Source organism: Acanthaster planci, linkage group LG13 (assembly GCF_054643075.1).
Source record: "Acanthaster planci isolate LZ-2023a linkage group LG13, COTS_SCS, whole genome shotgun sequence".
In the NCBI taxonomy this organism is placed as follows: domain Eukaryota; kingdom Metazoa; phylum Echinodermata; class Asteroidea; order Valvatida; family Acanthasteridae; genus Acanthaster; species Acanthaster planci.
This window is the reverse complement of record NC_141789.1, coordinates 10,993,988-11,017,213: the sequence shown is the minus strand read 5'-3', so window position 1 is coordinate 11,017,213 and position 23,226 is coordinate 10,993,988. Positions and strand designations below refer to the sequence as shown.

General features: G+C 38.7%; 1 protein-coding gene across 1 annotated transcript; it reads left to right on the top strand.

Moving 5' to 3' along the window:
* Nucleotides 1-374: 374 nt before the first annotated feature.
* LOC110983097 (uncharacterized) lies at nucleotides 375-10,126 on the top strand. Its single transcript, XM_022242044.2, has 5 exons — nucleotides 375-473; nucleotides 2,102-2,341; nucleotides 3,131-3,167; nucleotides 5,407-5,492; nucleotides 8,467-10,126. Exons 2-5 carry the CDS (start codon nucleotides 2,191-2,193, stop codon nucleotides 8,652-8,654), a joined length of 462 nt encoding a protein of 153 aa, XP_022097736.1. The 5' UTR covers nucleotides 375-473; nucleotides 2,102-2,190; the 3' UTR covers nucleotides 8,655-10,126.
* The last annotated feature ends 13,100 nt before the right edge of the window (nucleotides 10,127-23,226 follow it).

Sequence of the window (23,226 nt, the reverse complement as noted above, 5' to 3'; positions counted from 1 at the left end):
ACAAGTCATTCAGTCTTAAGGCAATACACAACCTATTCAAATTAGCTGTGACAAAGGCATTCCTTTGTCACTCTTCACCCTGTTACTTGTGACTGGCCTTGTGAAGGGACTTGCGATGGACTCGAATACAACACTGGACACAGCCTTCATGTAAGTCTTTTCCTTTATAAATTTTGGGGTTGTTTGCTTGTCGGGTCAGTCGGGCCTCTCTGTTTGATTCTCAGACAAGCTTTTAATGCCGAACACCTTACTGTATGCACATCATCTATACCGTCTGTGACCGTGACATTGTGTCGAGTTGTAGGGCGCCCTCACGGGCCAAAACAAGCCACAGCTAACCGTTCGCGAATTTGGCGCGAAGCGCGTCTTCGGATTCTATTTCCATGGTATTTATACGCTTCCATCATATCCCATAAGCTACAGTCAGCTCTAGAAAGTTGTGCGTGCTGCTGAAATTTGCATTCATTTCCAAGGTTTGTAGCCATTTAACTTTTCCCCGAATGTTTGCGATCATTGATACGGTTAATCTAACTTGTAAAATAAGGGTTATGATGCGTTGGGTGACACTAAACTATTGTACTCGGTTCATATATTATCGCAGTATCAGAAATTCTGAATTTTGCGTTGCCAAAGAGTTCCTAGTGCATGTTTCCGTAGGTTTTGACAATTTTTAATAAAAGATGTAATTTTTCCGAAATTTGTAAATTCTCCTTGACCGTTACCGTCACGACCTTCGATCCATCTCTTTAACACTTTCTAACGCCACACTGTCCTATAAATCCTTTGCTGGAATCCCATATGTCAAGTTCGAAATGGCCAAAGGTGTCTAAAGGCACATCTTAACTGCGAAAATGTCCATTTTTTTCGAAGTCAAAACAAGGGGCTTCTGCGCTAAAAACCTTTTTGCGTGCTTAAAGCGCGCCCCAATCTACATCAATCGTACTTCTTCTCCTCGCCCGGGGCAATTAGCGAATGATTACATCGGCATTATTGTCGCATAAAAAAATGTTTTTTGCTTTTCTAATACAATTTGAAGAATTTGCAACGGATATTTAGAATTTGTAAATATATTTTGAATAAAATAGTTCAGGTCTAATGAGATGCTTATAACTCTCGGAGAATTAGAACTCAGAAAGAAGACATTTCTAATAACTGTTTCAGACATCAGTTAAACAACGAATCCACCCCCCCAAAAATGAAATTTGCAATACCCACATATTTATGATTCCTTCGACAAAGCACCAATTGAAGTAATCAGATGAATGTCAAAGTTGTTGCTACATTTAAGATTGGGGTAAACAAGTTCTGTTGAAAAAAAGAAGTATTTCCTTTCCTGATTAAAAATTGTAAGGTGGTCAGTATAATCGTCCCCATCTCGTTCTTTCGGCGCTTGGCATCTTTAAAGAGATTGAAAAAAAATGAGGGTAAAATGGAACAGTATCACAAAATTAGGCTTTTTTGTTTTCGCTGAAAACAAAATATTCTGTTTATTTTTATTTATTCGCAAACAAAACGCTTTAAGGTCCATCGTAGAAATCATTTCTCAGTACCGCGAAAATAGAGACTCCACCTCCGCTGGCACACGGTCCGAACACAGATTTTCTGAGTTATCATCGATATCGTAGAGAAAAAAAAGGACCACAAACAGAATTTTATAAATCAAGTTAAACAGTAAGAGTTAAAAAACAGCCAGGATAGGATAATTCAGGAAGGTGAGCAAGCAATCTTTATTTCGACCGGAAAAATAACTACTGCGATAATAGAGTAACCCGAAATGGTCTCCATCCGTGGAAAGAAGTGTCTGAACGGTGTTCTGCCTCGAAATCCACAGTAAAGTGATAGAGTGCGCATGTGCTAACTCTCAACTAAGTAGCGCACACAGGCAAGGAAGTGAACATACGTGTCGTGCCGTCATGTCGCATAGTTGAGTCGCCTATTGAAGAGGAGAGGAGGTGGGTCGTAAATAGTACACCATACTTAATGCCCCCCAGACTGTAAGCCTGAAAGCTCTGCACTACTCGTTTAAATGCGCTTAACATAACTGTACGTATCCGTTTCCCTTCTTTTCGTACGCATCTTTTTCTGTATCATATTTGCACAGTTGTGCTTCACTGTGAAGAAAGATTTGTATAATCAGCACAAGCCCGGCTAACAAAGTGAAAGTCACCTCATTAGAGCAAATGAGTGCTCATGTCGTCCGTTGCCCGCCACAAATTGCCACCGCAACCCCCGCAGTCAGAGGTAACAGGTTCTCTGCAAATCCTGACCGATCAAGTGAGGACGGGAAGTCAGTCTTTGGCCACCTTGACAACAGAAATGCGCAGCTTCGAAACCCGAATCGGTGCGTTAGCGAAGGAGGCCGATACCTGTAGATTCCTTGACGATTTGATAAGAGCTGCCAGAGTGGAAGATGACCACGAAATGGAATTAACTGGGAACTGGAAAGAACCTGCATAATTCATAGATTAATTTTTGTGTTTGATTATATATTCAGAAAAAAGATGGGTATTTATTTAACCCAAGGAGTCTGTGGGAAATACGTTAGAAGCCAACAAAAGTGAACAATAATGAGTTATTTAGCCTTGACGTTCGACCCGATCACAACCACTCTTTCAAACAATATTCCTCGTAATGTAAGCCCGATCCTTTTGTTTTAAACTTATGTTTGAAAGTCTGCATTGAACCTTGGATAAAGCAATACAAATCACGAAAGCATGTACATTTTTTGGCCAAGTTACAAACTTAAGGTCAGCGGCATTTCCCTCCTGTAAAATGTTGGTTGCAACTTGTGTCATTGTTAATATGAAACGTGAAACGTAAACTTCATATAACTCCTATCTGACACTATCTATATTAATCCTGTGATCGCGTGAGCGGAATGATTAAATTTCATTTTCACTGCATATTATTTATGGTCATTCGATTGCTGAGACTTTTAGATAATGTAGTGCAAGGAAATCACAGCAAGTATCTGTTTGATCCAATAATATCCACCACAAAAATTGTCTCACATTCCTGTCATTTATATTTTCTTTTATTACAAAATGGTCCAATCTTGACCGTTGATGGTCAGACATGGTTGGTGGCATACACTCAGTTTGCTTAGTTTTAATCTTGACTTTGACGGCAGGTCAGGAACCCACTGGGCCGCACGTCTGCAGCGAAAGGTAAGGTTTGTGTGTCAAGCTGTAACTGCTTTGTTCAATAATTTGAGTGTTGTTGCTCTCCGACCGACTGACACGCTAGTACATTCATCATTTCATGAATCCCATCTAAAATAATGGAGTTAATTGCTACCCAACTCCACAACTTCATTTTCTTCCTCGACTGTTCGTTAAAAAAAATCAGGCTCAATTTATCGACAAGGTTACAGGAAAGAGTACATCAGAGAGGCTAGCTGTGGTTGGGGAACTTCACCATGTTGATAACACAAGGTAGCTTTTAAAATATGTACATGTATTCAGCTTTAATATTCATAATGGGGACCATTCATTTCTACGACTTTGAGAATGAAATACTGAAATACCGGACGTCGAAAATTTGAAACTTTGACGTATGACGCTGCTGTTGCAGTAATAATGGTGCTTTCCATAAACAAGTTTTCAGTGCGCTTCGTGTCCTTGTGCTTGTATCACACAAAATGCCAACGGGCATAATACGAATAGAGAACCGTCCAAAACAAAACCCTTTTGAAAAAATGGCTTGAAACGGATGGGAACCGAAGTTGGACCCCGAAACTGACTACCTTTTGGACCTGCACGACTCGTTGTGAACTTGAAGGATTATGGATTCGGCTTGGCTTGGAATCGGCTGAAGTGAACTTTCAATTCATTTTTGAAACTGGTCCAAAGTCTGTTGTATTGACTATTTGCCCTGGGAAAAAAGAGATTTGTACCTTAGAGGATGGTAGAGTGACCACCAGAGACCAATTATAATCAGTGTCATCTTGGTGTCACGGTTGGATCCCGGGAGGCAGAGAAGATGACGTCCTCTCTATTTTCTTTTTGGAAAACATTAGAACCGGGTGTTTTTATTGGAGGGTAACTATTTCGTTTCCTTTCTTTCCAAAAACCGTGTGAAAAGCTACCAATTGGATGCCTCAGAAAGGTTACATCAAGAAATTTCCAAATTAAGTTATAACACTCCGAAAACAATTTTGGCCTTATTTATAGTTCGGTTCCACCCTTGCTTAGTTAAGAGTTCGTCTTAGTACACCTCATGCGTGAAACATTATCAGACAAGGTACTTTCCAAGATCCATCACTTTCTGAATAGGCATTTATGAAATGCAAACAAAGGTATTTAAAAGAGCGTCCAAAGTTGTTAGTTCTTCAAAAATAAGTTCTCAAGATGTATCAATGCATTTTGTCACTGCTCTAATGACCATGTAAGTGTCGGGTTCGTACGTTATGTAATGGGCAATCATGTATTAAGATTTAAAAGGTATAACCACTGCACAGTTTAAGGGTGCATTACCGGAAAAGAGTAGTGCCTTTTAAAGCTTCATATTTCGCAAGTCTTTGCATTTGCAAGGACTATCTCGCATTGCCAAAATATGGGAAATGTTATCTTTGACTCATTACACCGAATTCCCAATCATTTAATGGGAAAGTCACTCTAAAAACTCTGGGTCAGAGTGACCCAAACTAGGGTTCTATTCGGCGTAACCCTTTTCTGGGTCAAATTATGAACCAGAAAGGGCCAAATTAGACCCAACGAGGAGTTAATTTTTGACCCAGAAAAAGGTCACGCCGAATGGGACCCGATTCTTAGTCAATTTGACCCAACGAGGAGTTTTTAGAGTGTTCTGTTGATTTGATACGGTTGCATTGGTTTCCATAATGATCCCATTACATTGAATTTGTATCTTTCCTCTCTCAGATTTTGCTTCTTTCAATAAACCGAAGCAACAAAAATTAGATCCTTTGTTGAAAATAGGAGTTTGGCAGACAGGAAATGAAGGAAATTCTTGCATGTTTCTTTAATTCTGTCATTTTTTCGAATTTAAGGTGTGTTAAATGTGTTATACACAGTGGGTGGAAAGAAACAATCGTGAATCGTATTAAGCAGATAAATCTTGATCAAGCCAACTGACTGGGTGAATCTTAAGTAGCAATATGCTAAACATGCATGAAAAACTAACGTATGATATGATAATTATTCGAGACACCTGAGTGATGTCAGAGAACACATTATAGTTGAATAAGTTTGATTTTTCTTTTGAATTCTAAATCCCGTACATTTACTTGATCTGCGGTATAATTTCACCATAAGCCCAGGCCCAGAATTTGCTTGTGGATCTATTTTGTATACTGCATTACTCATAGGCTTAGCCCGGCTTAGACTTGGTTGAGATGGAGTCAATGTCACTGTCAACTCTTCGTTTGCCAATTCCTATTTCAAATAGATACAGGACTGTGTACATCTTGCGGTACAAAGACATTTGGTTCTGTTGCAGCAGATGGATTCGAACTAAGAACAGCTGTTCTCAACGTAAGTTAAATAAGAGGTTCAAGACTTTTCTGTACCCATCTGAAACCCAATAACTCTTGAAATACTAAAAATCCCTATACTACATTTGGGGGCAGGGAACGTTCAGGTATACAAGCATAATTATGCCTCCATTTTCTCATTATAGCACTGGGCCTGAAGTAAATTAAGGTAACTTAAGTTTAGGAATACTGCGAGCTTGCGTCGGTTTTCTGGTCTCCGCTGCGAGGGAAATTTCAAAGGTTGTTCTTTGCGCAAGAAGTGAGCAAACCCTTTTGAAAATAACATTTTCACAATAAATCACATTTAGTTGGCAGTAAAAGAAAGTGGCTTCCATCGATACTTAAGCGTTAAAACAAGAAGTGTGACCTATATCTAAATTGACAAACTACAATTTCTTTTCTCAAGATATGTTTTGATGAATTTTTTTCTCTTCTATCTTTATGGTTCTGATATCTCTGGAAAGTTATAAAGACTTTCATGCAGAGATCACACTAAACTGAAACTAATTGGTGTCGATGTTACTTATTACTGTTTTTGAATCAACATACATGAATGAGTAATATGTTTATATTTTAATGCCTTTTAATTTTCGTTTCATTGTCCTGAGGCTGTCATGACTTTATTTTCATTAGTCGTAATCTAGTTGAGTTTCTATCTTTGGTGCTAATAGTTCACTGCAGCTTTTTTTCTTCCTCTTTTTCCTCACTATGGGCAATTAAGTTAAATGTTTTAGTGCTCATTGTTTGAACTCATTAACTTCATGGATTCAGTTCAACTTCTTTTCTGTAATGAAAAAAAAGAAATACGAATCCGTTTGCCAAATTTGTCGGATTTATTAACAGCATTCTCATTAACCAAATGAATACGCAAAACCATTACCATTTTTGTTTTGAGTGCAAAGACACATACTGGCACGGCAGTTGGTCTTGTTGATCACACAGCTTTACAAGGTTTCCCATTTTTTTCCAAAAGGGAATTTTGTTCAGAAATTTGTCACCAATTTCTCCCTTCCACTGTCAAAAGATTGCCCGAATTTTGCCTCTTGCAAAATATTTCTGAGAGGGTCGGGGGGATCATAAAACCCGCAGGTAAACACTAAAACTTTAGAAAATAATTCAACAAGGTATTCGTCAATGGAAGTGAAGCACCTGATTTCACGCGGATGCAGTTATGCTCCCCGTCCCTCTTGCGTCCCTCCACCGAGCCACGCCTCCCTCCTCCCACTCCAAATTGGGACAGGGAGCTTAACTTCCCTTCTCTTTTTGGAATTCGCCGGGAAAAACTTAGTCTTTGCTTGGTCATTGATGCACTCGGGAGAAATCTCAGTAAAACAAACAATTCAGCCTTTTGAATTTTGTTACAAAATTGAATGTACGCCAGGCCCCTTAAAAGGTAAGGGGCATTGCTGCATCGGCCTTTCTGCCAGTGACATGACGGGTATATGCCTCATCATCGATCATGTCGTAGGGAAGTTTTCTTCCGGTCGTACACGCCCCATATGTGCTGCCATTGCTTTCGATCGGACATGAGACCCAAAAATTCTTGCTTCGCTTTACCCGTATAGATGCAAAGTGCCTTAACAAAGGACAACTTTTGATTTGGTTCTCACAGAATGAGATCTGACACTGGATGCTCAGTGACTCGGAGAGCATGGCAAGTGAACTTCAGTGTTCTCTTGGCAGCAATACTGCTAACTTGTGGAACTAAGCCCGCTACATACATATGTGGGATTCTAACAGTCAAGTTCCTGTTATGAACAACGCGAAGGAAACGCGTGAAACACCCATCAACCTTGTCCAACATTTCTTGGTTCACGGCCCATGTTTCGCAACCGTACAGCAATACGGGTTCATCTGTTGCTTTAAAGAGCCTCAAGCGAAGTTCAAGGGAAAGGGGTGACTGCCGGATATAACTGTACTTTCTGCAAGCATTAAATGCCAAGGCTTTGAAATGTCCAAGTTGAAACGTCCTTATAACTAGTGCGAATGCAGGCCCCTAGGTACTTGCAGTCTTGCACTTCGTCAACAAGTGCCGTCTTTAAGAGTGAGATAACAAGAGCAAACTCTGCAACATGTCATATTTTTGGTATTCTTTGCATTAATTTGAAGACTAAGAGTAGAGGCTTCCCATTTTAGGGTCAGTAACAGGTCTTGAGCATTTGCGACATCTTCGCTGACCATGGTGGTGTCATCCGCAAAGTAAAAATCCGTGACCCAAATGGCGGGCTGTCTAGAAGACTTCCGTGATTGGATTTGAAAATCTAGTGTGGGGTTACAGAAGGCTTGGCACAGAACATAGTCTAACTCAACAACAAACAGATATGGGGAGGCTGTATTGCCTTCTAGAGCCCAGATGTCACTTTAAAAGATTGGGTATCCCCATTCGGAGTTCGGACACAGGCCTGGGAGTCTGTGTAAAGAGATCGCAGTGCACTGACTATTTTACGAGGAATCCCGTAGACTCCAAGGATGGCAAACATTTTCTTTCGAACGATGGATCAGAACCTTCCCAAAAATCGATGAAAATGGCTATTAAACGACGATTACCGCGTATTGCACCCTCGACTAGCTTACAGAGGCACAGAATTTGCTCTAGAGTTCCTCTGTATGCGCCCCAGTCCTTCCCGAATAGTTTCCCATACACACTATACCACTTCTGTGCGTGCTCTGTGCGACAAATCAATTTGAGAGGCACATTAAAATGGTCACCGTTATGTTACATATAATAATCGTTCAAAGAAAAATATGTTACATAGACACGAATACAAATGAAACCACTGGAAGTGTTCGCCAGTTACTGAGGACATGATACTTTCTCCAAACTAATTTAACTTTTTGATATGAAAATTATTTTTGTAGTCAGAGTATGCCGGTGAAAACTTAGTTTCATTTTTGAAACAAATTTGCATGTTCCAGGTGTTAATTAATAGATTTGCAGTTTTCGTTGCTATAATTTTATACTTTCCCAAATACAGGTTGTCCACCCAACACCCGCGGACGTGGCTGCAATTTTACTTGCAACTGTGTCCTTGCAAACACTTACTGTGATCACATCTGTGGGTGTTCCTGTCGCCCTGGCTGGACAGCACCGGACTGCAGCGTCTCTAGTGATACAGGCTCACGTAGCACTGGATGCACAGTGTCCCAATGGAGCATCCTGTAATCCGCTTGACAAGTATTGTTCCGGCATTCTTGGAGGGATGAGTCCTAAAAGAAGACTTATCCAGCTGAAACTAAAATATGTCCTTGCAATATTGGTGAACACAGCTTTGGGGTTCTTTGGTTCAGTGGCGGAAAGCTGCGCAGGGAATGGGGGGGGTGGGATGAGGAAAGGTGGGGTAGGGAAAAGTAGGGGAAGACTTGCAAAGCCATGAAAATTTTTAAAGTTGGTGGGGTGGGGGGATGACACCATATGACGCTATATAGAGGTCGATGTTCATAATATTGATGTACATCTGTTATATGCATTGAGAAGGGCATATTTATGGGTTTTTAAATTGTTTTCCTTTTTAGAGTGATATTGAACGCATTTTAGTTCATAGAAGTTTTTAAAAATTCTTCACAGCCCGCTTTAATTTTTTGATCACCACAAAAAAGGATGGGATGGATGATTCCATAGCCCATCCGCCCATCTCAAAAAGGGGGGGGGTATATATACCCCAACCCGGGATTTACACCCATGCGTTGGTTCAATCATATACTGCCCCATGGTGACACCAATGGTTTTGAAAAAGGAAGCGTCGTCCGACCTGACAACGTACCGTACCTTGCAACCTAGTTAATGGGCACATTTTTGATAATATAATAATGATAATGATAAAAGTGCTGAACAGCTACTGAAAGACCTGCGGCTGAAATTACTTTCGGGTTTGAAAACAAGAGCACCAATCCTCCAAGACGAAAAAAGAAGAGGGCAAATGAAACTGGAAGGCAGGAGCCAATGCACTAATGTAAATCTCTTTTAATAAAAGTCACAGTAGACCTACAAAACGTAGGCGGGTTCTTGAATGTGTCTTATAACCAAATGTATTCTGCAGCGTAAAGGCCGAAAAACGGGGGGGGGGTATGTTACAGGATTGCAACACAAACTCCCTTTTGGAAGCAAACATTTTCCTTATTTTTGGTTTGTTATTTTACCTTGGAATGTACGAATAGTCATCACAATTTTCGGTTGTTCAACTGTAGCACGTAACATTTCGCCAGACTCTGCCCATCCACGAACTAGTGCCCCTCTTCACCCTCAACTCCAGCTCAGTAGTAACTACACTGGACAGCAAAAGAAACTTGCCACTTCTGTCAAAGGCCACACATAAAAATTCACTCCATAGAAATAAACAATTTTTGTACACAGGTATGCTGCAATACCCCTTACTAATCACATGCCCCAAAGCAAGTGATTATCTTTAAATACAAAGAAGAAATTGACATGCACAGCAACTTGGTTACTGAATAAAAAGTCACAGAATGTAACAGAATGAGCCTTAAGTTTTACGCAGAAATCAATGTAACAGGACGAAATAAAGAAGCCACAATCATTACTTTTCAATAATGGGTTTTGAATATCGGATTTTGTTCAAATTCTTTTCTTTGAATTTACGGAATAATGTCAATAAAAACACATGAGTTGTCAAAGAATCTCAGCTCCTTGTGTTTTAAATGCTTGAACCTTCGAAGGTAATTCTACTGCTCAAGCACGAAACATGATCTCTACATTCCCGCTTTCCCCGTAGTATCGTTCAAACACACTTCATCCCTACTGTGCACGAGGGACCTCATTTGAACGAATAAAAACGTTTTACATTCGTAGTACGACACATGGTTTACGGTCGTACTCCTTGGTCTAAAACAAGCTGCAATTCACTGGTAATTAAGTCATGTCTCAGTCGAGGGATCTAATGAATCTATAACCTAACACGGAAAAATACAGAAAATAGAAACAAAATTCAAGAAAATGTTCAGCGCCCTTTCGGGCATCAACTTACTATACGCAAAAATATAAAGCAGTCAGACTAGAACTCGCACTTCCTTTTGCAGATATTTCCCTAACTTCTGCGATTAGGGATATGGAACTTACATGACTAGATAGAAGAAAATATGCCCTTTCAGATTACACCAAGATTTTGAGATTTAGATAATTTGTAGATCTTTTTTGCTCGAAAAATGGAGAACTGTCTAGGCAAGACAAGATGGGAAAGCGCAAACAAAGTCACAATTTCGCAAAACTAGGAAGCAGTTGGACAAGAACTCCCACAGGCCTTTGCAGATATTTCCCCAACTACTGCAAATATAGATATGAAACTTATATGAATAGATAGACGAACATGTGCCTTTTTAGATGACACCAAGACTGCAACATTAAGATAATTTTTTAGAACTTTTATGCTCGAATATATGAAGCATTTTCTATGCAGAACAGGACCGGTATAGTGCCGATAAAGCCAGAATTACGAAAAACTAGGAAGCAGCTCAGCAAGAACGCGCACTTCCTTTAGAAGATATTTCCTAACTGCTCCAAATAGAGACACGAAACCTGTATGAATAGATAGAGGAAAATGTGCCCTTTCAGATGACACCAAGATTGCAAGATTTAGATAATTTTTAGACCTTTTATGCTCGAGTATATGCAGCATTCCACATGGGAAACAGCACCCAGAATAGCGCAAAACTCAGAATTACGCAAAAATATCGAGCGGTCAGACAAGGACTCGAACATCCTTTTGCAGATATTTCGATAACTACAGCAAATATGGATATGAAACATGAATGAAAAGAAAGACGAACAGGATGGCCTTTCAGATAACTCCAAAATTGCAAGATTTAGATAGTTTTTAGACCTTTTATCCTCGAATATATGAAGCATTCTCTGTGGCAAACAGGCCCCGGAATAGCCGGGTCAGAATAGTCAGAATTAGCACTTCCTTTAGCATATATTTCCCTAACTACTGCAAATATGAACATGAAACTTATATGAAAAGATAGAGGAACATGAGCCCTTTCAGATGATACCAGGATTGCCAGATTTAGATTTTTTAGATCTTTCATGCTCGAATATATGAATTATTCTCCATGCAGAAGAAGAACGTTATAGCGCAGACAAAGCCAGAATTACGCAAAAATAGGAGGCAGTTGGACAAGAACTCGCACGTCCTTTTGCAGAATTTTCCCTAACTACCGCAAATATGGACATGAAAATTATATGAATAGATAGATGAACCTGTGCCCTTTCAGATGACACCAAGATTCCAAGATTTAGATAATCTTTCGACCTATTATACTCGAATATATCAAGCATTCTCTATACGAAAAGGGACCGGTAGAGCGCACACAAAGCAAGAATCACGCAAGAATAGGACGCAATTGTTCACGAACTCGAACTTCCTTTTGCAGATATTTCGATAACTACTGCAAATTTTCACGCTCGAATATATGAAGCCTTCTCCGTGCGGAACAGGACTGGCATAGCGGAGACAAAGATGGAATTACGCGAAAATTTCAAGCAATCAGACAAGAACTCGCACTTCCTTTTGCAGATATTTCCCTAACTACTAAAAGTATGTATATGAAACTTATATGAATAGAGAGATGAACATGTGCCCTTTCAGATCACACCAAGATTGCAAGATTTAGATAATTTTTATATCTTTTATGCTGGAATATATCGAGCATTCTCGGTGCTAAACAGGACCCGGTCTAGCGCAACGCCAGATTTACGCAAAAATATCAAGACGTCAGACAAGAACTTGCACTTCCTTCTGCAGATATTTCCCTAACTACTGCAAATATGGATATGAAACTTATATGAATAGATAGATGAACATGTGGCCTTTCAGATGATACACCAAGATTTTAAGATTTAGATAATTTTTAGATCTTTCATGCTCAAATATTTAAAGCATTCTCCGTGCGGAACAGGACCGGTAAAGCGCAGACAAAGCAAGAGTTACGCAAAGATATCAAGCATTCAGACCAGAACTTGCACTTCATTTTGCAGATATATCCCTAACTACTGCAAATATGGATATGAAACATATATGAATAGTTACATGAACATGTGCCTTTACAGATGAAACCAAGACTTCCAGATTTAGATAATTTTTAGATCTTTCATGCTCGAATATATGAAGCATTCTCCATGCAGAAGAAGACCGTTATAGCGCAGACAAAGCCAGAATACTCAAAAATAGGAGGCAGTTGGACAAGAACTCAAACTTCCTTTTGAAGATATTTCCCTAACTACTGCATATATGGGTATGAAACTTAAATAAATAGATGAACATGTGCCCTTTCAGAAGATACCAAGATTCTCAGATTTAGATAATTTTTAGATCTTTCATGCTCAAATATATTGAAGCATTCTCCGTTCGGAACAAGACCGGTATTGCACAGACAAAGCCAGAATTACGCAAAACTAGGAGGCAGTTGGACAGGAACTCACACTTCCTTTATCGGATATTTCAATAGCTACTGCAAATAAGGATATGAAACTTATATGAATAGATAGATTAACATATGCCCTTTCAGATGACACCAAGATTGGATGATTTAGATAATTATTAGATCTTTCATGCTCGAATATATGAAGTATTCTCTGTGCGGAACAGGACTGGCACAGTGGAGACGAAGCCAGAATTATGCAAAAGAAGTCAGACAAGAACTTGCACTTCATTTTGCAGATTTTTCCCTAACTACTGCAAATATGGACATGGAACTTATTTGAATAGATAGATGAACCTGTGCCCTTTTAGATGATACCTAGATTGCAAGGTTTAGATAATTTTTAGATCTTTTATTCTCAAATATATCGAGCATTCTCCGTGCAGAAAAGGACCCGGTCTAGCGCAATGCAAGATTTACGCAAAAAATATCAAGAAGTCAGACAAGAGCTTGCACTTCCTTTTGTAGATATTTCGCTAACTACTGCAAATATGGATATGAAACTTATATGAATAGATAGAGGAACGTGTGCCCTTTCAGATGACACCAAGATTGCAAGATTTAGATAATTTTTGGACCTTTCATGCTCCAATCTATGGAGCCTTCTCTGTGCGGAACAGGACTGGCACAGTGGAGACGAAGCCAGAATTACGGAAAATTAGGAGGCAGTTGGACAAGAACTCACACTTCCTTTTCCAGATAATTCCCTGATTAAAGGAAGTATGGATATGAAACTTATATGGATTGATAGATGAAAATGTGCCCTTTCACATTACACCAAGATTGCAAGATTTAGATAGATTTTAGGTTTTCATGCTCGAATATATGAAGCATTCTCTGTGCTGAAGAAGACCGGTATAGCAGAGACAAAGCCAGAATTACGCAAAAATAGAAGGCAGTTGGACAAGAACTCACACTTCCTTTTGCAGATATTTTTCTAACTGGTGGAAGTATGGATATGAAACGTATATGAATAGATAGACGAACATGTGCCCTTTCAGATGACACCAATAGTGCAAGATTTAGTTAATGTTTAGATCTTTCATGCTTGAATATATGAAGCATTCTACCTGCGGAAGAAAACTGGTATAGCACAGACAAAGCCAGAATTACGCAAAAATAGGAGGCAGCTGGACAAGAACTCACACTTCTTTTTCCAGATAAATCCCTGATTAAAGAAAGTATGGATATGAAACTTATATGAATAGATAGATGAAAATGTGCCCTTTCAGATGACACCAAGATTGCAAGATTTAGATAACTTTTAGACCTTTTATGTTCCAATACATGAAGCATTATGCGCGCGGAACAGGACCGGTGTAGCGCAGACAAAGCCAAAATTACGCAGAAATAGGAGGCAGTTGGACAGGAACTCACACTTCCTTTTGCAGATATTTCACTAAATACTGCTCAAATATATAAAGCATTCTCTATGCGGAACAGGACCGGTATACCGGAGACAAAGCCAAAATTACGCAAAAAAGGAGGCACTTCGACAAGAACTCACACTTGCTTTTGGAGATGTTTCTCTAACTGGTGGAAGTATGAATATGAAACTTATATGAATAGATAGATGAACATGTGCCCCTTTCAGATGACACCAAGATTCCTAGATTTAGATAATTTGTAGATGTTTCATGCTCGAATATATGAAGCTTCTCTGCGCGGAAGAAGACCAGTATAGCACAGATAAAGCCAGAATTACACAAAAATAGGAGGCAGTTGGACAAAACCTCACACTTGCCTTGGCAAATTTTTCCCTAACTACTGCAAATATGGATGTGAAACTTATATGAACAGAGGAATAAACATTCGCCGTTTCAGATGACACCAAGATGGCAAGATTTAGATAATATTTAGACCTTTTATGCTCGAACACATGAGGCATTCTCTGTGTCGAACAGGACCAGTATAGCGCAGACAAAACCAGAATTACGCCAAAATAGGAGGCAGTTGGACAAAAACGCACACTTCCTTTTGCAGATTTTTCCCTAACTACTGCAAATATGGATATGAAAGCGATATAAATAGATAGATGAACATGTGCCCGTTCAGATGACACAAAAATTCAAAGATTTAGATCATTTCTAGATCTTTCATGCTCAAATATATTAAAGCATTCTCCGTGCGGAAGAAGACCGCTATAGTGCAAACAGCCAGAATTACGCCAAAATAGGAGGCAGTTGGACAAGAACTCACACTTTCTTTTGCAGATATTTCACTACCTTGTGGAAATATGGATATGAAACGCATATAAATAGATAGATTAACATGTGCCCCCTTCAGATGACACCCAAGATTGCAAGTTATAGATAATTTTTAAATCTTTCATGCTCGAATATATGAAGCATCCTCTGTGCGGAACAAGACCAGTATAGCGCAGACAAAGCCAGAATTACGCAAAAATAGGAGGCAGTTGGATAAGAACTCACACTTCCTTTTCCAGATAATTCCCTGATTAAAGGAAGTATGGATATGAAACTTATATGAATAGATAGAGGAACATGTGCCCTTTCAGATGACACCAATAGTGCAAGATTTAGTTAATGTTTAGATCTTTCATGCTCAAATATATGAAGCATTCTACCTGCGGAACAAAACTGGTATAGCACAGACAAAGCCAGAATTACGCAAAAATAGAAGGCAGTTGGACAAGAACTCACACTTCCTTTTGCAGATATTTCACTAAATACTGCAAATTTGCTTTTGAAACTTATATGACTAGATAGAGAATCTTGTGTCCTTTCAGATGACACCACGATTGCAAAATATAGATAATATTTAGACCTTTTATGCTCGAACACATGAGGCATTCTCTGTGTCGAACAGGACCAGTATAGCGCAGACAAAGCCAGAATTACGCCAAAATAGGAGGCAGTTGGACAAAAATTCACACTTCTTTTTGCAGATTTTTCCCTAACTACTGCAAATATGGATATGAAAGGGATATAAATAGATAGATGAACATGTGCCCCTTCAGATGACACAAAAATTCAAATATTTAGATCATTTCTAGATCTTTCATGCTCAAATATATGAAGCATTCTGCGTGCGGAACAGGACCAGGTAGAGCGCAGAGAAAGCCAGTATTCCGCAAAAACAGGAGGCAGTTGGACAAGAACTCACACTTCCTTTTGCAGATTTTTCCCCTAACTACTGCAAATATGGATATGAAAGGGATATAAATAGATAGATGAACATGTGCCCCTTCAGATGACACAAAAATTCAAATATTTAGATCATTTATAGATCTTTCATGCTCAAATATATGAAGCATTCTCCGTGCGGAAGAAGACCGCTATAGTGCAAACAAGGCCAGAATTACGCCAAAATAGGAGGCAGTTGGACAAGAACTCACACTTTCTTTTGCAGACATTTCCCTAACTAGTGGAAGTATGGATATGACACTTATATATATAATAGATAGAGGAACATATGCCCTTTTATATGACACCAAGATTGCAAGATTTAGATTAATTTGTAGATCTTTCATGCTAAAATTTATAAAGCATTCTCTATGCGCAACATGACCGGTATACCGCAGACAAAGCCAGAATTACGCAAAAATAGGAGGCAGTTGGACAAGAACTGACACTTGCTTTTGCAGACATTTCTCTAACTGGTGGAAGTATGGATATGAAACTTATATGAATGGATAGAGGAACATATGCCCTGTCAGATGACACCAAGATTGCAAGATTTAGATATTTTTAGACCTTTTATGCTCGAATACATGAAGCATTCTGCGTGCGAAACAGGACTGGTATAGCGCAGACAAAGCCAGAATTACGCAAAAATAGGAGGCAGTTGGACAAGAACTCACACTTCGTTTTGCAGATGTTTCCCTAACTACTGCAAATATGGATATGAAAGGTATATAAATAGATAAAATAACATGTGCCCCTTCAGATGATACCAAGATTGCTAGATTTAGATAATTGTTAGACCTTTCATGCTCGAATACATAAAGCATCCTCTGTGCAGAACAGGACAGATAAAGCGGAGACAAAGCCAGAATTGCGCAAAAATAGGAGGCACTTGGACAAGAACTCGTACTTTATTTTGCATGTATATCCCTAACTACTGCAAATATGGATTTAAAACTTATATGAATAGATAGATGACCATGTGCCCCTTTCAGATGACACCAAGATTGCAAGATTAAGATAATTTGAGGACCTTTTATGCTCGAATACATGAAGCATTCACAGTGCTTAACGGGACCGGTAAAGCGCAGACAAAGGCAGAATTACGCAAAAATAGGAGGCAGTTGGACAAGAACTAACACTTCATTTTGCAGATATTTCCCTAACTACTGAAAATATAGATTTGAAACTTATATGAATAGAACGAAGAACGTGTACCCTTTCCGATGAAACCAAAATTCAAAGACTTAGATAATTTTTGGATCGTTCATGCTCGAATATATGAAGCATTCTCTGTGCGGAACAGGACCTTTATAGCGAAGGCCAGAATCACGCAAACATTTCGAGCAGTCAGAAGAAAACTCGCACTTTCTTTTGCAGATATTTTCCTAACTACTGCAAATATGAATATGAAACTTACATGAATAGATAGAGGAACCTGTGCCCCTTCAGATGATACCAAGATTGCTAGATTTAGATAATTTTTAAATCTTTCATGCTCGAATATATGAAGCATCCTCTGTGCGGAACAAGACCAGTATAGCGCAGACAAAGCCAGAATTACGCAAAAATAGGAGGCAGTTGGATAAGAACTCACACTTCCTTTTCCAGATAATTCCCTGATTAAAGGAAGTATGGATATGAAACTTATATGAATAGATAGAGGAACATGTGCCCTTTCAGATGACACCAATAGTGCAAGATTTAGTTAATGTTTAGATCTTTCATGCTCAAATATATGAAGCATTCTACCTGCGGAACAAAACTGGTATAGCACAGACAAAGCCAGAATTACGCAAAAATAGAAGGCAGTTGGACAAGAACTCACACTTCCTTTTGCAGATATTTCACTAAATACTGCAAATTTGCTTTTGAAACGTATATGGCTAGATAGAGAATCTTGTGTCCTTTCAGATGACACCAAGATTGCAAGATTTAGATAATTTTTGGACCTTTCATGCTCCAATCTATGGAGCCTTCTCTGTGCGGAACAGGACTGGCACAGTGGAGACGAAGCCAGAATTACGGAAAATTAGGAGGCAGTTGGACAAGAACTCACACTTCCTTTTCCATATAATTCCCTGATTAAAGGAAGTATGGATATGAAACTTATATGAATTGATAGCTGAAAATGTGCCCTTTGACATGACACCAAGATTGCAAGAATTAGATAGATTTTAGATTTTTCATGCTCGAATATATGAAGCATTCTCTGTGCTGAAGAAGACCGGTATAGCAGAGACAAAGCCAGAATTACGCAAAAATAGAAGGCAGTTGGACAAGAACTCACACTTCCTTTTGCAGATATTTCACAAAATACTGCAAATTTGCTTTTGAAACTTATATGACTAGATAGAGAATCTTGTGCCCTTTCAGATGACACCACGATTGCAAAATATAGATAATATTTAGACCTTTTATGCTCGAACACATGAGGCATTCTCTGTGTCGAACAGGACCAGTATAGCGCAGACAAAACCAGAATTACGCCAAAATAGGAGGCAGTTGGACAAAAACGCACACTTCCTTTTGCAGATTTTTCCCTAACTACTGCAAATATGGATATGAAAGCGATATAAATAGATAGATGAACATGTGCCCGTTCAGATGACACAAAAATTCAAAGATTTAGATCATTTCTAGATCTTTCATGCTCAAATATATGAAGCATTCTCCATGCAGAAGAAGACCGTTATAGTGCAGACAAAGCCAGAATACTCAAAAATAGGAGGCAGTTGGACAAGAACTCACACTTCCTTTTGCAGATATTTCCCTAACTACTGCATTTATGGATATGAAACTTAATGAATAGATAGATAAACATGTGTCCTTTCAGATGACTTCAACATTATAAGATTTACATAATTTTTAGATCTTTCATGCTCGAATATATCGAGCATTCTCCGTGCAGAACAGGACCGGTATAGCGCAGACAAAGCAAGAGCTACGCAAAAATAGGAGGCAGTTGGACAAGAACTCACACTTTCTTTTGCAGATATTTCCCTAACTACTGCAAATATGGATTTGAAACTTACATTAATAGATAGATAAACATATGCCCTTTCAGATGACAACAACATTATAAGATTTAGATAATTTTTAGATCTTTTATGCTCGAATATATCGAGTATTCTCTTTGGAGAAAAGGACCCGGTCTAGCGCAACGCGAGATTTACGCAAAAATATCGAGCATTCAGACTTCACTTTGCAGATATTTCCCTTACTACTGCAAAAAAGGATATGAAACTTTTATGAATAGATAGATTAACAAATGTCCTTTCAGATGATACCAAGATTCCAAGATTTAGATAATTTCTAGATCTTTCATGCTCGAATATATGAAGCATTCTCCGTGCGGAAGAAGACTGGTATAGCGCAGACAAAGCCAGAATTACGCAACAAAAGGAGGCAGTTGGCCAAGAACTCACACTTCCTTTTGCAGATATTTCCCTGATTAGAGGAAATATGGATATGAAACTTATATGAATGGATAGACAACAATGTGCCCTTTCAGATGACACCAAGATTGCAAGACTTAGATACTTTTTGGACCTTTCATGCTCCAATCTATGAAGCCTTCTCTGTGCGGAACAGGACTGGCACAGTGGAGACGAAGCCAGAATTACGGAAAATTAGGAGGCAGTTGGACAAGAACTCACACTTCCTTTTCCAGATAATTCCCTGATTAAAGGAAGTATGGATATGAAACTTATATGGATTGATAGATGAAAATGTGCCCTTTCACATTACACCAAGATTGCAAGATTTAGATAGATTTTAGGTTTTCATGCTCGAATATATGAAGCATTCTCTGTGCTGAAGAAGACCGGTATAGCAGAGACAAAGCCAGAATTACGCAAAAATAGAAGGCAGTTGGACAAGAACTCACACTTCCTTTTGCAGATATTTTTCTAACTGGTGGAAGTATGGATATGAAACGTATATGAATAGATAGACGAACATGTGCCCTTTCAGATGACACCAATAGTGCAAGATTTAGTTAATGTTTAGATCTTTCATGCTTGAATATATGAAGCATTCTACCTGCGGAAGAAAACTGGTATAGCACAGACAAAGCCAGAATTACGCAAAAATAGGAGGCAGCTGGACAAGAACTCACACTTCTTTTTCCAGATAAATCCCTGATTAAAGGAAGTATGGATATGAAACTTATATGAATAGATAGATGAAAATGTGCCCTTTCAGATGACACCAAGATTGCAAGATTTAGATAACTTTTAGACCTTTTATGTTCCAATACATGAAGCATTATGCGCGCGGAACAGGACCGGTATAGCGCAGACAAAGCCAGAATTACGCATAAATAAGAGGCAGTTGGACAAGAACTCACACTTCCTTTTGCAGATATTTCACTAAATACTGCTCAAATATATAAAGCATTCTCTATGCGGAACAGGACCGGTATACCGGAGACAAAGCCAAAATTACGCAAAAAAGGAGGCACTTCGACAAGAACTCACACTTGCTTTTGGAGATGTTTCTCTAACTGGTGGAAGTATGAATATGAAACTTATATGAATAGATAGATGAACATGTGCCCTTTCAGATGACACCAAGATTCCTAGATTTAGATAATTTGTAGATGTTTCATGCTCGAATATATGAAGCTTCTCTGCGCGGAAGAAGACCAGTATAGCACAGATAAAGCCAGAATTACACAAAAATAGGAGGCAGTTGGACAAAACCTCACACTTGCCTTGGCAAATTTTTCCCTAACTACTGCAAATATGGATGTGAAACTTATATGAACAGAGGAATAAACATTCGCCGTTTCAGATGACACCAAGATGGCAAGATTTAGATAATATTTAGACCTTTTATGCTCGAATACATGAGGCATTCTCTGTGTCGAACAGGACCAGTATAGCGCAGACAAAACCAGAATTACGCCAAAATAGGAGGCAGTTGGACAAAAACGCACACTTCCTTTTGCAGATTTTTCCCTAACTACTGCAAATATGGATATGAAAGCGATATAAATAGATAGATGAACATGTGCCCGTTCAGATGACACAAAAATTCAAAGATTTAGATCATTTCTAGATCTTTCATGCTCAAATATATGAAGCATTCTCCGTGCGGAAGAAGACCGCTATAGTGCAAACAAGGCCAGAATTACGCCAAAATAGGAGGCAGTTGGACAAGAACTCACACTTTCTTTTGCAGATATTTCACTAACTTGTGGAAATATGGATATGAAACGCATATAAATAGATAGATTAACATGTGCCCCTTCAGATGACACCAAGATTGCAAGTTATAGATAATTTTTAAATCTTTCATGCTCGAATATATGAAGCATCCTCTGTGCGGAACAAGACCAGTATAGCGCAGACAAAGCCAGAATTACGCAAAAACGGAGGCAGTTGGATAAGAACTCACACTTCCTTTTCCAGATAATTCCCTGATTAAAGGAAGTATGGATATGAAACTTATATGAATAGATAGAGGAACATGTGCCCTTTCAGATGACACCAATAGTGCAAGATTTAGTTAATGTTTAGATCTTTCATGCTCAAATATATGAAGCATTCTACCTGCGGAACAAAACTGGTATAGCACAGACAAAGCCAGAATTACGCAAAAATAGAAGGCAGTTGGACAAGAACTCACACTTCCTTTTGCAGATATTTCACTAAATACTGCAAATTTGCTTTTGAAACTTATATGACTAGATAGAGAATCTTGTGCCCTTTCAGATGACACCCACGATTGCAAAATATAGATAATATTTAGACCTTTTATGCTCGAACACATGAGGCATTCTCTGTGTCGAACAGGACCAGTATAGCGCAGACAAAACCAGAATTACGCCAAAATAGGAGGCAGTTGGACAAAAACGCACACTTCCTTTTGCAGATTTTTCCCTAACTACTGCAAATATGGATATGAAAGCGATATAAATAGATAGATGAACATGTGCCCGTTCAGATGACAACAAAAAATTCAAAGATTTAGATCATTTCTAGATCTTTCATGCTCAAATATATGAAGCATTCTCCGTGCGGAAGAAGACCGCTATAGTGCAAACAAGGCCAGAATTACGCCAAAATAGGAGGCAGTTGGACAAGAACTCACACTTTCTTTGCAGATATTTCACTAACTTGTGGAAATATGGATATGAAACGCATATAAATAGATAGATTAACATGTGCCCCTTCAGATGACACCAAGATTGCAAGTTATAGATAATTTTTAAATCTTTCATGCTCGAATATATGAAGCATCCTCTGTGCGGAACAAGACCAGTATAGCGCAGACAAAGCCCAGAATTACGCAAAAAATAGGAGGCAGTTGGATAAGAACTCACACTTCCTTTTCCAGATAATTCCCTGATTAAAGGAAGTATGGATATGAAACTTATATGAATAGATAGAGGAACATGTGCCCTTTCAGATGACACCAATAGTGCAAGATTTAGTTAATGTTTAGATCTTTCAATGCTCAAATATATGAAGCATTCTACCTGCGGAACAAAACTGGTATAGCACAGACAAAGCCAGAATTACGCAAAAATAGAAGGCAGTTGGACAAGAACTCACACTTCCTTTTGCAGATATTTCACTAAATACTGCAAATTTGCTTTTGAAACTTATATGACTAGATAGAGAATCTTGTGTCCTTTCAGATGACACCACGATTGCAAAATATAGATAATATTTAGACCTTTTATGCTCGAACACATGAGGCATTCTCTGTGTCGAACAGGACCAGTATAGCGCAGACAAAGCCAGAATTACGCCAAAATAGGAGGCAGTTGGACAAAAATTCACACTTCTTTTTGCAGATTTTTCCCTAACTACTGCAAATATGGATATGAAAGGGATATAAATAGATAGATGAACATGTGCCCCTTCAGATGACACAAAAATTCAAATATTTAGATCATTTCTAGATCTTTCATGCTCAAATATATGAAGCATTCTGCGTGCGGAACAGGACCAGTATAGCGCTGACAAAGCCAGAATTACGCCAAAATAGGAGGCAGTTGGACAAGAACTCACACTTCCTTTTGCAGATTTTTCCCTAACTACTGCAAATATGGATATGAAAGGGATATAAATAGATAGATGAACATGTGCCCCTTCAGATGACACAAAAATTCAAATATTTAGATCATTTATAGATCTTTCA

Coding starts and splice junctions, on each gene's coding strand:
- LOC110983097 (XM_022242044.2), top strand. CDS start 2,191: ATGTCGTCCGTTGCCCGCCACAAATTGCCACCGCAACCCCCGCAGTCA. Junction 2,342..3,130: donor CAGCTTCGAAACCCGAATCG/GTGCGTTAGCGA, acceptor CTTTGACGGCAG/GTCAGGAACCCACTGGGCCG. Junction 5,493..8,466: donor TAAGAACAGCTGTTCTCAAC/GTAAGTTAAATA, acceptor TCCCAAATACAG/GTTGTCCACCCAACACCCGC.